The 15386-nt window shown below is 45.5% G+C and overlaps 1 protein-coding gene across 2 annotated transcripts in view; it reads left to right on the forward strand.

Annotated features, from left to right (window-relative positions):
- LARP1 (La ribonucleoprotein 1, translational regulator) overlaps positions 1-15386 on the forward strand; it is a 915090-nt gene that overhangs the window by 438587 nt on the left and 461117 nt on the right. For both annotated transcript variants that reach the window (XM_078653680.1, XM_078653681.1), the window contains exon 7: positions 10333-10495. In XM_078653680.1, the coding sequence (XP_078509806.1) occupies positions 10333-10495 (163 nt within the window). The remainder of the gene's footprint in view (positions 1-10332; positions 10496-15386) is intronic.

Below are 15386 nucleotides of genomic sequence, written 5' to 3' on the forward strand. Positions count from 1 at the left end.
TGACCTTCAGGAGGTAGATTACATCGATGTCGACACCGACAGCCCGGAGGAGGTGGTCGACACCTACCCCTCGAGGCCCTCGCCGCCGGACGACATCGGGGCCTACAACGCGGTGATACAATCTGCCGCAGCAGCTTTCAAGCTCAAGCTCGACGAAGAGAAGCAGAAAGCAGACTTCCTTCTGGAAACATTGCTCCCAACACAAACGAGGAGCCAGTTCCTCCCGATGCTCGAGAGCGTCTTGGCTCAGGGGAAGGAAGCTTTCAGGGAGCCCGCAACATGCAAGGCAGTAACTCCCAGAACTGAGAAGAAGTACAAGCATGCCGCAAAGGACCCGGCCTACATTCAGGGCACGGTCTCCGCAGACTCCATTATCACGGCCACAGCAAGGAGGAGGGCTAACGTACCCACTACCTCGGGCCCGCCACCGGATAAAGAGAGCAAAAGGATGGATCTGGTGGGCAGAAGGATCGAACGGAATGCCGCGACCCACTGGCGCATGGCTAATTCCAACGCCCTGGTAAACAGACACATGTACCAAATCATGGAGGGACTGGGGCAGTTGGTGAAGGACTTGCCCCAGGATGCCAAGCAGAAAGCCGAAAAGCTAATTGAAGAGGGGAAGAATGCTGCAAATTCTTGCCTTAAGACGGCCCTGGATGGGGCAGACACCGCCAGCAGGCTCATGATGATGGGCGTCACGGAAAGGAGACACGCCTGGCTCAGGATATCCGGTTTCAAACCGGAGGTGCAACACAGCATCCTGAACACACCATTCAACGGCAGTACGCTTTTCGGACAAACAGTTGATGAGCAACTCAGCCAACTTAAGAAGGATAACGAAACAGCAAGATCCATGGGAGCATTGCAGTTCAGAGGGAACAAGAGGGGCACCCCGTCACGGAGGCCCGGCGGAAGAGGCGGAAACCAGCCAGGTACATCACACCAGGCTTTCCAGCAAACGCACCAGGCAGACTCGCAGGGTCAGCAGGGCCATCAGAAACAGCCCTGGCAGTACCAACAAAGAGGCCAGTCCTTTCGAGGGAGAAATGGACGGGGACAAAATAGAAGAGGGGGCCAGCAGCCCACCTCCAAGTGACTTCAAAAAAATCCGTGTGCCCACCCACAAAAAAGATCCCAGGGGGCAGCACGTACAGATGGGTCAAGACAAACTAGACACCTACGACCACAGGACACCAGTGGGAGGAAGATTAAGATTCCACCTCCAGGAGTGGAGAGGAATCACATCAGACAAATGGATCCTCAACATTATCCAATTCGGATACTGCATAGAGTTGGAGGCGAGGCCAACAAGCAGAAAACCAAGAAGAAAGCCGCTAGCAAGCAAGCAGCTGCAGTGCCTTCAGGAAGAAGCAAAAGAACTCCTGCAGAAGCAGGCCATAGAAAGGGTACCCTTCAAGGAAAGAAACACAGGAGTATACTCAACATACTTCCTGGTACCAAAAGTAGACGAGACAATGAGGCCCATTCTCGATTTACGGTTCGTGAACAAATTCATAAGAACGCAAAAATTCAAAATGACCTCCCTGCAAGAGGTGCTCCCACAGTTGCAGACCGGGGACTTCATGGTCACTATAGACCTCAAAGACGCATACCTGCACATCCCAATGAACAGGAAGCACAAGCACATGCTCAGGTTCACCGTCGGAGAAAGCCACTACCAGTTCACGACACTGGCCTTCGGTCTAAAATCGGCACCAAGAGTTTTCACAAAGTGCCTCGCAGCAGTCGCAGCGCACCTAAGAAGGCAGGGAATACATGTATACCCTTACCTGGACGACTGGCTGGTGAAAGCAAACTCATACCAGAAATGCAAGCTGCACGCACATACAGTGACCAGCACGCTCATAAACCTGGGGTTCTCCATCCATTGGAAGAAATCATCAATGGAGCCGGAACAAGTGAAGATCTTCCTGGGAGCACAGATCAACACCTTACAGGGCAAGGTGTTCCCCAGCGAGAAGAGGGCGAGGGCGCTGGTGAAGGAAACTCGCCTCTACCGGAAGGGACAAGCTCGGACAGTGAGGACGGCGAGCAAGATCATGGGGATGATGGCATCATGCATCCACCTGGTACCGAATGTACGACTCCACATGAGACCCATTCAAGAATGGCTACAGGAGCAATGGTCACAAGCTACAGGCAGTTGGGAGGATCTAGTGGTTGTAACGCACGCAGTGCAGAAGGAGATGACATGGTGGACCATGGAGAACATAGCAAGGGGAAAGCCTCTAACGCCCCCAACGCCAACAGTGACCATCACCACAGACGCATCCCTGAAGGGATGGGGCGCTCACATGGAGGAGCTCAAGGTGAGGGGACTGTGGACACCGACGGATGCCACAAAGCACATCAATTACTTAGAATTGAAGACAATCTTCCTTGCACTGAAGGCCTTTCAAACAAGACTGTACAAGCACAGGGTATTGATACAAACAGACAACACCACTGCGATGTTCTACATCAACAAGCAGGGGGGCACACAGTCCGCACCGCTTTCAACGCTGGCGCAGGAGATATGGAGATGGGCCATCCCTCTCAAGATAGACCTGCTAGCCATACACCTACCAGGGAAGGACAACATACAAGCCGATTGGCTCAGCAGGCAGACATCGGCATCCCACGAGTGGGAGCTCAATGCTCAGGAGACAAGATACCTGTTCGACAGGTGGGGGACACCATCGGTGGACCTGTTTGCCACACGCCAGAATGCAAAATGCCAAAACTTCGCATCCAGGCAGCCCGAGGAGGGGACACTGGGGAATGCCCTATGGATAGATTGGTCAAGGACATTTGCCTACGCCTTTCCCCCGATACCACTGATGCACAGAGTACTGAGCAAGTGCAGAGCGAGCAACATGACACTGATACTGGTCGCACCGCAGTGGGCGAGGCAGACCTGGTACTCGCAGATCATGGAGATGACACAGTGTGCACCCCACAGATTCAGCAGGAGGAAAGATCTACTGTCCATGCAGAACGGAGAGGTACTGCATCCAGAGCCAGAGAGCATGAGCCTAGTAGCGTGGCTCCTGAGGACATAGAGTTCGCACATTTGAGACTACCAGAAAGCACCCTGAGGGTACTTCGGGAGGCACGAAGGCCCAGCACTCGAAAGTGCTACGTTGCGAAATGGAAAAGATTCACAATATGGTGCAGACAGGAAAGACTCCACAATAAGATGAAGAGGGACTCCACAGTGCTAAGGTACCTGACGCACTTACTGGAGAAGAACCTTAGCTCATCCTCGTTAAGAGTTCACTTGGCAGCGATAGTAGCCTACACAAGGGGAGAAACGTGCAGGAGCTTCTTCACATCACAGGTGGTGAAGAGATTCCTAGAAGGAGCGAAAAGGATCGCACCACCCAAGCGGGTGCCGCCACCTGCATGGAACTTGAACACAGTCCTAACGGAACTCATGAAAGAGCCCTTTGAACCACTTCACAAGGCCTCCCTAAAGATGCTAACTATGAAAACAGCCTTCCTGGTTGCGATAACGTCCTTACGCAGAGTAAGCGAGCTTCAAGCGCTGACGCTACAAGAACCATACATACAAATACACAACGATAGAGTTGTGATGAGGACTGACCCACACTTCATGCCGAAGGTGGTATCCAATTTTCACATGAACCAGTCTATACAGATACCGAGTTTTTTCCAAAAACCCACAACCAGCGCAGAGAGAGCTCTGCACACCCTGGACGCCAGAAGGGCAGTCATGCACTACATTGAAAGGACAAAGGGGCACAGGAAAACGAAACAGTTTTTTGTGTCCTTCGCAAACAGCTTCATGGGCAAAGCAGTAACCAAAAGGACCATTGCACGATGGATCGCACAAACAATCCAACTCTGCCACAAACGGGCAGGACAGGAACTGGCTGAGGGGACACGTGCCCACTCCACCAGGAAGAAGGGCGCTACAATAGCCTTCCTGGCTAACACACCCATAGAGGACATATGCCTGGCGGCAACATGGGCTTCGGTGCACACGTTCACGAAGCACTACTGTGTGGACATACAAATGAACAAGGAAGCTCAAGTGGGACAGAAGGTGCTACAGCACATATTCAACACCCAACGCTCATCTTCCACCCAGCCGCCACAGAGATGAGAAACCGCTACAAAATCTATGCACAGCATAGTGAATCCAGAAAGATTCACGCTGCAAAACGAATAGTTTTCTTACCTGTCGGTGTAGTTTTGCAGCTTGAAGATCTTTCTGGATTCACTAGCGAACCCACCCACCTCCGCCAGAAAGATGAGGCTGGAGAGAGAAGAGGTGGTTAACTAAGAATAGACTTTGAAAATACAAAGCGGTAAATACAAACTAAGAAGAACATTGCCATTACTTCGGAAACGAAAGAAACACGGAAAAAAAGAACCCGAAGATGGCGCCCAAGAGTGGGAGCTTCCGCAGGAAGCATGCCGACGCCCACCTGGGCAAAGAGAAAGAAAAAAAAAAAAAAAAAACAAAGAAAAGACTACGAATCCGGACCCAACCACAAGACCGCGGAATAATGCACAGCATAGTGAATCCAGAAAGATCTTCAAGCTGCAAAACTACACCGACAGGTAAGAAAACTATTCGTTACAGGCATTAACAATACAAGAACCATTCCTACAGATACACCAGAATAAAGTGGTTCTTAGAACAAACCCAAAGTTCTTGCCTAAAGTAATTTCAGCATTCCACATCAATCAGCCAGTGGAATTACCAGTCTTCTTTCCAAAGCCACAGACGGTGGCAGAAAGGGCTCTACATACACTAGATGTTAAAAGAGCCATTTCATACTACATAGAAAGAACACAAGACTTCAGGAAAACTAAACAACTATTTGTAGCATTTTCCCCAACACATAAGGGCAATCCTATCTCTAAAGCAGGCATCGCAAGATGGATTGTAAGATGTATACAAATATGTTACATTAAAGCAAAGAGAACATTAACTGTTCCTCCTAGAGCTCATTCCACAAGAAAACTAGGAGCATCTATGGCATTCTTAGGGAACATTCCCCTAGATGACATATGTAGAGCAGCAACTTGGTCTACACCACATACATTCACAAAGCACTACTGTGTTGATGTACAGGCTGCACAACAAGCCAGAGTGGGCCAAGCTGTATTAAAAACTCTATTTCAGACAGTTGCGACAGACACTGGTGACCACCGCTAGGGAGGTAACTGCTGTACAATCTATTCATAAATGTACCATCTGCAGCCCATATGCCTCGAACGGAATATGCTACTTACCAGTATGCATCTGTTCTTGGCATAGAGGGCTGCAGAGTGGTACATGCCCTCCCTGCCTCCCCGGAAACCTGTGTCTGTCCCAACATTATCTTATTTAGATACATTTACATGGGCATATCTTTATGTACTGCACTACACTACTCCATCTAACCCTACTATGGCAAAACAATCTAAGGATGGAGCCGATGCCCATGCGCACTAACACCGAGAGGAGGAGTCACCTATGACGACAAAGACTTCTCCAGAAGAAAAACAAAGTGCAATCATCCGAGCCCAACACCAGATGGCGATCTATTCATAAATGTACCACTCTGCAGCCCTCTATGCCAAGAACAGATGCATACTGGTAAGTAGCATATTCCTAATTCAGCATAAAGTGGGGGCACACCATGCAAGAAAGAGGGCACTTTCTCACAGCGAATAATACATTTTTCTTGACATTATGTAGTCTACATTCGCCTGTTAACACGTTAAAACCACTACTGAAGGGACGATACTCAGCTGGAGAGGATAGTGGGACCCTAGAGTGCAGTCTGCTCAGGGTGTGTGCTTCACTGAGTTAGTTCCCTGGAGATGGATCATCTCTGAAGTCAGAGTCCTCTGATAAGTGCTTTGACACTCTGCTCACCTTGGCCTTATATACTGGAGGGGCCTCCTTTTTCGCCTAACAAAAGAGCTTCCTCAACGTTTCTCATGTCTATCTCAATGGTGCAAGGAAAGCTAAATGTTTTTTTCTGTACCTAATGGTCATTGTTTTTGAAGACCTGGACAGCCCAACAGTTCGATTTCTTGTGGACCCTATGTTGCTCTCACCATGGGACCTTGCTGTTAAATGTTGGGCAAACATGGTGTTTCCTCCATAACCCTATCTAAGAGTCAGTCTCACACAAACTGCCTTCGATATCTTCCGGTCCAATTTCAATACATTCAATGGTCACTGTCTCTTGTGGAATGGATTGCCGACCCAGATTTATTGCCTTCTGTAGCCTAATGGTCCTGGAGCTGTAGAAAGTACATGCAAAGCGGACTCCAGAAAAAAAGCATTAAGGTGGATTATTTGTCCTAGTTTATTGCTGGTTTCAGGGAGGGATAATGAGTCACTTTGAAATGGAAACTTCTAATTTGAGCAAAACCAACACTACGAGGAGAGGTGGATGCTGGAGGGTCAAGGTGACTGTAGATATGTCCATTCTGTAGGGCATGGTCTCTCTTCCTGATGGGCCCGGTGCTCTTCTAATGGACGCAGGGGATAGCACCTTCAAAACCAGGCATTGAATGTAAGGTGCAAATAATTGCATAAACTATAGCTGGCAGAGGTGGGTGGATTTTTTTCACCAACCGCCTCCCGCTCCGGCGAAATCCGTAAGTCTGCACCCATCACCCACAGCCCGAGTTCGAGTGGCACGACACCACGAGGAGGCCTACCCGGCGAGCCAGACCAGATACCTAGTGTTCCCTGACCTGCCTCAAGCCTCCAGCAGATGCCTGCAGCCTCAATCTGGAAGGTCCCCTCATCTGTGACCATGTGCTGGTAAGAAGATCCGACCTTAAAAGACACCCCTGCACCAGACACCCCACATCCTTGGATACTCCAACAGACTGTGTCTAACCAACCCCCAGCATCCTAACTTCAAGTGGTGGTCGCACCCAGAAAACCTTCGTCCCAGGGCCTGCAGTGTTTGCAAACCAGAGACTCCCCTTTGAACGCAACAGGGCACCTGACGGCAAACCTGCACATGGCCACCCTAGTACTGCTGAGGGTGTACCTTTGGTGCTATCTTGAACCCCCTTTTGCCCTGAGCCTAGGTCCAGGAGCTTTGCTCCCACAACCTTGTGGCCTAGTAAGTAGCCATCAACCAGAGGCCCCCTATCCCACATTGGATTGCATTGGGCCTCAACACTCTGCACCCAGCCGCCGAGGGTGTAACAAGATGGCATCCTTAACCCTGGGGGACCCCTGAGTCTAATCATAGAAACCCACTCCCACAACAAAGTACTTGGCTGTTAACCGATAACAATATTTCCGCCCACAGGATAACATTGTCTGTGTTTGTGTGAAAAAGTTTCGAAGTGTGGCTTTGGAAAATCTATAAAAGTCTTTAAAACTGTAACCAAATAACGAGCTTTTTTACTTACCTGATTACAGGAAATGTCCCAGTGTAGTATCCATGTATATTACTCAGTGTAAGAAAAGCAATCTGAAATTAATCTGTGAAGTAATCTACTTGACATCCTATTGAAAAGCCAATCCAAATCCAAAGTATAAGTACAATATTTCAAAGCATTGCATTACTAGTATTTCTACTGTAATCAAACCAAAGTATACGTACAACCACAATTCAAACTGTATTACTGCAATTCGAACTGTATTATTACTGCTAAGTATAAACCACTTACCTGTTCCAGGCTTGCTTGTTTCTAGGAAATAAAATAATTTAAAGAATATTTTTATAAAAATAAAATTGGTCTGAGTTTAGTCTTTTGAATGTGGGACACATTTGCTGATTGAGTGTGTACAACAAAGACTTAACACTACCCTCTAAGAGAGCCTTACTGCTCGCCCACACTACCCCAAATAGAGAGTAAGGTGCTATCTAACTTTATCTTAAGGTTTGTATTTGGGCACCAATAGAGCAAGTATTAAACGCCTCCAGAGGGTCCAGAATGCGGCAGCATGCATGCTAGTAGCGCTTGCTAGATCGCAGTCGGTGGCTCATGTGCTCCAAGTTGCACTGGCTGCCCATTGAAGCCCGCATTCACTTTAAGGTGCTGTGCATCGCGCACAAAATCCTGAGGCACCAAGCCCCTATCGGGCTCTCTGGTTTATTGAAGCCCTATTTGCCCGGGCATGCTCTGAGATCCGCCAACTGCGGGCTGGTCTGTGTCCTTCGAGTAAGAAAAGCTAGGGCGGGGGGCTGCTCGTTTGGCCTTTTGGCAGCCAAACTTTGGAACTCCCTCCCAATGAACATCCGAGTCATAGCCAATCTTTTGACGTTTCGGAAGTCTGTAAAGACATGGTTGTTCCCTACCATCTAACAAAGGACACTTGTTGTATCTGCCCGCTCCTCTCTGGTCGCGCTGGGACGTCTCGTTGCTGTGGCAGCAATGCGCATTATAAATCCTGTATTAATATAAATAAATAAATACATCTCTGCCTACCTTAGGGGTACTACTGGACTCTGTGCACAGTATACCTCACTTTTATTATAGTTTATACAGAGCCAGCGTCCTACAATGGGTGTTGAGGTGAGTGGTCTCTGAGGGTGGCATAATACCAGATGCAGCCATTAGAGGTCCTCTCTGGTCACAAGGCCCTTGGTACCAGGGGTACCTTTTACAAGGGACGTGTATGTGGCCCAGAGATATGACAATTGTTGAAACTAAGGTACAGTTTTGGGAATGAACACAGACCCTGGAAACATGATTGTCGGGAATCCAGAGCACACTGAGCCAAGCTGGTATCTGGTAAAACATTAGGGGGTAACCATGCAAAAAGGGGGACTTTCTTACAGGTGTTTCAGTGTTATCAAGAAGCTGGGGGAGGGATTAAGGTGGGTCTTCCCCATTTCAAGCCTGCCCTTGGTTCTCCATCTGTCTCCTTGATGGGAATCATGGCTTGCTGATGCCAGTGCCAAGCACCAGATTCCTTCCCCGCTGCAAGCATTGGGTTTCCCGGCTTGCCAGCTAAGTAAGCAAGGTTAGCCAAAAAGTTAGTTCTTTGTGCATGTGTTTGTAGGAGTGAATAGGATTGAATGAAAGTACCAGTGAGTGAAAGTGAGTGAGAATCTGAGTTAGAGTGTGTGTGTGAATGAGTGAGAACGAGGGAGGGAGTGAGTGAAGGAGTGTTAGAACGAGTGATTGATTGGAGGTTGTGAGGGAGCCGGTCAATGGTGCAGTAGATGTATTTGCACCAGGGCCCAGTTTCAGTGAGTGTTTTAGTAAGTTAGATTAAGAAGCAGTGAGTAGGAGTATATTTGTGTGAGTAACAGTGAGAGGAAGTGAGTTTGGCAAGTTTTGAAAAAAATGAACTCCAGCCACATCACTTTCAAAGATCTCCAACTGCCTCTGCTCCCTCCTCCCAGATTTAAATCTGGTATTATGACTATTTTTTTGGGGATATAAGTATGACTTACTTTGAAGAACTGTTGGTCTCCAGACACTGGCATTTCAGTGCCTAAATTAATAGGCAAGTTTCTGTTCGGAATTTTGCATATTTTTCATCTGTTATTGCGGAAGGTAGTTTTTGCAGTGTGAATCTTTCTGGATTCGCATGCTGTGCATTATTCTGCAATCTAATGGTTGGGTCCAGAACACTCAGTTTGTAGTTTTTTTCTCTTGATTATTTTGTTTTTCTTGTTGGGCGTCAACTGTTGCCAGCATTTGGTGCCTGCTCCATTTTTTTCTTGACGTCATGTGCCTACCCCAGAAGTCCCTGTTCGTGGTTGCAATCTTGAGATTATTTTCTCCCGTTTCACTCAAAACACCATTGTAGCTGAATGAGGATATTCACCTAGGGATCCACCAAGAAACACTGGAGAAGGTGGTGCACCTGGGCAGACGACAGGCGTAGGTTGGAGAATGTGTAGCTAAGGGGCACCCTGCGCTTGGCTGAGAAGGATAACCTGCTCTTTAGGTTCTGCCTGGAGTGCCACCACAAGTTTGCTCAGAGTTACATCCTCCAGTTGTGCAACCCTTGCCTGCTGAGAGGCCACAACATCAAGGGCTACAAGGCATGTGTGGAGTTCAAGCCTAATATGGATCGGCTGTGATGTTTTCTGTGTAACTGATGGCACGTTTTGTGCTTTTCAGTTTGTATGGGGTCCATGTACCATGTGTGGCATGTTCTAATATTTGATTTCAGCAAAAATAATTACAAAATTACAGTACAAAACTAAGATTACAAGTGAGTAATTTTTCCTTCATTAGTATGGAAGCCATTGCTCTATGGGATTAATTCTCGAGTTAACCAAATGCAGTACTATGGATACATTTCATTTGGGTACTCTTATCGATTGGCATAGACCATCCAAGTAGTTCATAATGTTTTTTTTTTATTTACAGCACACTTTGACTACCAGTATGCATATCGAAAATTTGACAGTTCGGATGGATCACGCAGTGGAAAATATGCTAGTAATATCACATATTATTACGACAATGTGAGCAGCTCTGAACTATACAGTGTGGATCAAGAGCTTCTAAAAGACTACATTAAACGACAGATGTAAGTGTTTTTTGATTCACAGTGGAAAGGTTAAATCTACACAACGGACTTTTCATTGCTTTGATTGTTTTCAGTTATGGATCGATGGAAGAGCCTCGTATAGTCAGCCTGTTACGTTATTACCAAAGCAATCCCATTTGGTCTTTAAATGGTAGTTTTCTGATAGGACTACGTTGACCATTTTACATTAATGGATTGTTTAATCAAGAAACACTTGATATATCTTTGTGGATCGTGTATCTTGTATATAACCACTAACTAGATAAGCAGTCCCCTCTCCATATAAATTTATAGCACTGTAGTGCCATTAATGTCGTTTAGAACACTTCAACCCAACGTAATGTTGGGTTGAAGTGTTATAAACTTGATCAGCACCTGCTAAAACAGATTTTTATTTTTGACCAGTGATAACATTTTCCCTCCATAAAAGGGACATGCATTCAAGGTTTCACATTAGTAACAACCTGTGGTGACTTCTTTTATTAGGCATTTACATGGGAACAAACTAATTATAAATACTGTCAAAGTAAATCAATTTATTACGTATAAAAAATATCTAAAACATAATTGGAAGCATGACAAAAGGCAGTTTACTCTAATGAAGAGTGTTTTTAAAGTCAAAAACAATTCCCTAGTGAGGAAAGGGCGACTGATTTTGAGCTGAGGTTTCAGTATTACAATTCAGGCCAAAGATAATAGGATCTTCTGACTTAATGAAACAGGTACCACATATTTTACTGACCTTTATAAGTAAATCATCCCACAAGTTTTAAATAGAGGACATCAGCTAAACTAAAAGACCCGCTTTTTGGGGCTTCTTATCTGACAAGTTGGCCCCCAAAAAATTGCCTAAACACCCCCTTAAGCTTATTTATTTTTACGCGTTTATTTCTGTTTTCACAAATAGGATAGTTCAACATAACCTTCATTGCACTTACACTAACTCCTGCATATCTCGTTTGGGACCTTGTATCGGGATGTCATTTAATGTATTTTTAAAGTGATATATAGCAACCATTTACTTTTTCAGCCTTTAGAAATGCCATAGTGAATGGGCAGAACTCCAGTCGGGGTCCTGGCATCAAAGAATCAAGACTTTCCTTTCAGCTGAATATAATTGAACTCTGCTGACAAGTTGGCTGATAAAATGTCTCCCTTTACCCCAAGAGTGAGATAGCCTTTCGATGATATGGTTGAAAGTCTATAATCATGGGCCGTTTTTATAGACACTCCTCACTGCAGATTTCTCACTTGTGACAACCCCCAGGTGCCAGAATGGATTCAGAAACTTTTAATTGCAAATTGAGTAAGTCTGTTCCTGATGTGACAGTGGGCCACTATAAAACCACCACCTTTGCGCTGACGTTTATTTATTTATTTATTTATAGTGTTTTATATAGCGCGGACAAGACCCGTGGGTATCAGAGCGCTTAACATATGGATAGCAGATTGACATTATAGTAACATTTATAGCAGCAAAACATATATAGAGGTAGAGGCAGTATGCTATCTAGGGAGATCAGAAAGGGGATTACATAAAGACATAGAAGATTAAACAGTTGACATTATAGTAGCCGTTATAGCAGCAAAATCAAATCTGAGGTGGGAGGTAGTGTTATATCTACGGTGGTTAGGTAAGATATATTCCTAACGCCTGAGTAGTTAGCGTTAGGGGGTGCAAATGTTTTAGGTAGTGTCATAGTCATACAGTCAAGTTCTATGAGGTGGGATTGTATATTATTAACAGGTCAATATCAGCGTAATTAGCCATTAGGGTAGTATGGGTATAGCTAGATGCATCGATCATAAATATTAACAGGTTAAGGTATGGGTAATATCTTCATGTGCAAGACATAGTGCAGATATCACCTAATAGTGAGGTAGCAATAGATTGTAAAGCTGAGGCTTGAGTGGCTTCAGTCGTTTGTCTTATTAGTCTTCCAATAGTTCAAGGTGACTCCAGTCCTCTTTGGCAGAAATGTTCATATCACTAGTCTATGTAGGGTATTTACTCATCATGTGGTTTTTCAGTTCCCTTTTAAATGCTGCGATATTTTGAATCCTCCTGATGTAAGGAGGGAGTGAATTCCAGACTCTGGGGGCGGCTCCTGAAAAAGCTCGGTCATAGGTCTTTTTTTTCTGGAAGAAGGCCGGCCGCAATAGCAGCTCTTTAGAGCTTCTTGTTGATCTGTTACCTCCCGATATCTTAATTTTCTTGGCTAGATATCTCGGCATGTTGTAGTGGACCGCTTTATGTGTGATGCAGGCCATCTTCATTTTAATTCTCGCATCGTAAGGTAACCAGTTTAGTGCCTTCAGGTGAGGAGATATGTGGTCGAATTTCCTTGTTCCTGTGATGAGTCTTGCCGCTGCGTTGAGACAGGCTTTTAGAGGTGCAGTGGATGTTTTCGGTAGGCCAGCTAATGTGGTGCAGCCATATTCGATCCTCGAGATAACAAGCAATTGGATAGCAAGTTTTAGGTCTGCTTCAGAGATAAATGGCTTCAGTTTCCTTAGATAGTTCAAGTGGAAGCGGGCGCCCTTGGCCATCGAGTTGATGTGTTCTTTCATGTCTAGGTTCTTGTCTAGTGTAATTCCTAGCGATTTGGCTGAATTAACTAGGGTCGGGGTGCAGTTAAGCGCAGTCACCAATTTCGCCCATTCCTTTGCCTCTGTGTAACTCCTTGTCGGTGATATTAACAAGAATTCAGTTTTATTGGCATTCAGTTTCAGGTGATTGGCTGTTAGCCACTGCAATGCTCTCTTTAGAGTTTCATTCATAAGGTCAATGTCTTCACTGCAGGCAATTTTCATATATATTTGCGTGTCGTCTGCGTACATGTGGTAGGATATCTGTGAGTTCCGAAGAATCTCTGTGAGAGGTTCTACATACAGGTTGAATAGATCTGGGGATAGCGTTGAGCCTTGAGGGACCCCTATTGTGTTAGGGCAAGGAGAAGAGACTGCTTTGTTGACCATGAATAGCTGAGTCCTGTTCTGTGGGAAGGAGTTAAACCACTACAGTACATTACCAGATAAACCCATCCTGTCTTGTAGTCTGGTCATCAGTATCGCGTGATTTACCGTGTCAAATGCCGATGACAAGTCCAGTAGAATCAGTAGGCACGCATGATTTTGGTCAAGGGCTTGTAAAGCGTCATCAACAATATGTAATATCGCAGTTTCAGTGCTGTGTCCTGTTCTGAAACCTGATTGGCAGTCATCTAGTAGTGAGAACTTAGCGATATGTTGACTCAGTTGGCCTTGTACGCATTTCTCAATAAGTTTGGCCAGTAGAGGGATGTTGGTCACTGGTCGATAGTTATTCGGGTCTGTCGCATCAGCTGTCGGTTTTTTGATAATGGGAGCTACCTGCCCCGTTTTTAGGCAGTCAGGAAGGGTCCCTTGTGCTAGTGAGGCATTTATTATCTCAGTCCAGATTGGAACTAGAGTGTGGCTGATTTCTCTTACACATTTTGCCGGTAGCGGGTCTTGGTAGTGGTTGTTTCGTTTAAGTTTCGCTAGCGTTCTGGAGATCTTTTCCTGGTTGTATAGTTCAAATGTGTCCCAGCTTGCCTTATTTTTTGTGAGAGGATCCATCGTTGTCGCATTCGCCTCCTTTTTAGAAGGGGGAAGGGTCGTGAGGTTAGCCGCTGATTTTGTGAGCTCAGCTTCTAGCAGTTTAGTTTTGTCCGTGAAAAATTAGGAGAATTTCTCACAGCTTATGGGATTTTTTGGGTTCTCTTGGGCCGTTTTAGTTAGTTTATTTGACTGTTGTTTTAGGATCTCGAAGAGTTTTCGAGGTCTGTTTGTGGCGTTGTCCAGTTCAGCCCTTATAAATTCTTTTTTGGCGTTGGTTATCTTTAAGTTATATTGTTTCCTTGTTTTTCTGAGGTCTTTCAGTTCGGGGGAGGAGGGATGTTGTCTCCATTTCCTTTCAGCCATTCTCAGTTTTCGCCTGTCCTCGTTCAAAGCCTCATTAAACCAAGGATTTTGGGGTTTTTCCGAGACTCTTTTCAGTTTTTGAGGCAGGGTGTCATTGACTATATTACCGATTGAGGTTATGTAGTGATCAGTCAGCTCATTTACATTCTGCCAGTTGTTAGGAGGCTTGAGGTCTTTCTCACATCTTTCAACCAATATTTCAATATTAGCTTCTTTTGTATCTCGTATCAGTTTTTTGACCTTGCGCGGTTGCATGTTCCTGCCCTTTTTCATTGTAGGTATCATGAAAGTTATAGCGTGATGATCAGACCAGTCACACGGGTCTATAGCGGTAATTGAGATTTCTTTGTTTCTAGAAATTATCCAATCTAAAGTCGCTCCTTGTGAGTGAGTGGGCTGGGTGCATATTTGAGTGAGGTTTAGCTCCTTGAGGAAGTCTTTGATCGATTTAACCATTTTGTCATTGCCGTCGTCCCAGTGGAGGTTAAAGTCACCTAGGAATATGTTGTTGGCGTCTGGGTTAGAATTAGCAGTTATGATCTCCATGAGATGCTCTGTGAACTTCGCATTATCTCCAGGTGGGTGGTAGAACGCATGTAGGTTGTAGTTTTGATTATTTGGCGATCTTATGTTAAGGCCAAGGTATTCACAAGATTCTATAGGATCGGATTGGAATTGGTTAACCTCTATCTCTGAGCGGTGAATGCACGCTATACCTCCTCCCACTTTCCTTGGTCTGTCTAACCTGACAATGTTATATTGTGGTGGTACTAGAAGATCCATGGTTGGGGAAGATGATTCATTGAGCCATGTTTCCGTGAGGATGGCCAGGTCGATTTCTTTGTTGAGGATTAGGGCGGCTATGTCTGATGCATGTTTATTTGCCGAACGACAGTTAAGTAGTAGGCAATTCAATGTTTTCTGTGAGTTGACGTTGTTTCCGTTT

Source organism: Lissotriton helveticus, chromosome 7, assembly GCF_964261635.1.
Source record: "Lissotriton helveticus chromosome 7, aLisHel1.1, whole genome shotgun sequence".
Taxonomy (NCBI): Eukaryota; Metazoa; Chordata; class Amphibia; order Caudata; family Salamandridae; genus Lissotriton; species Lissotriton helveticus.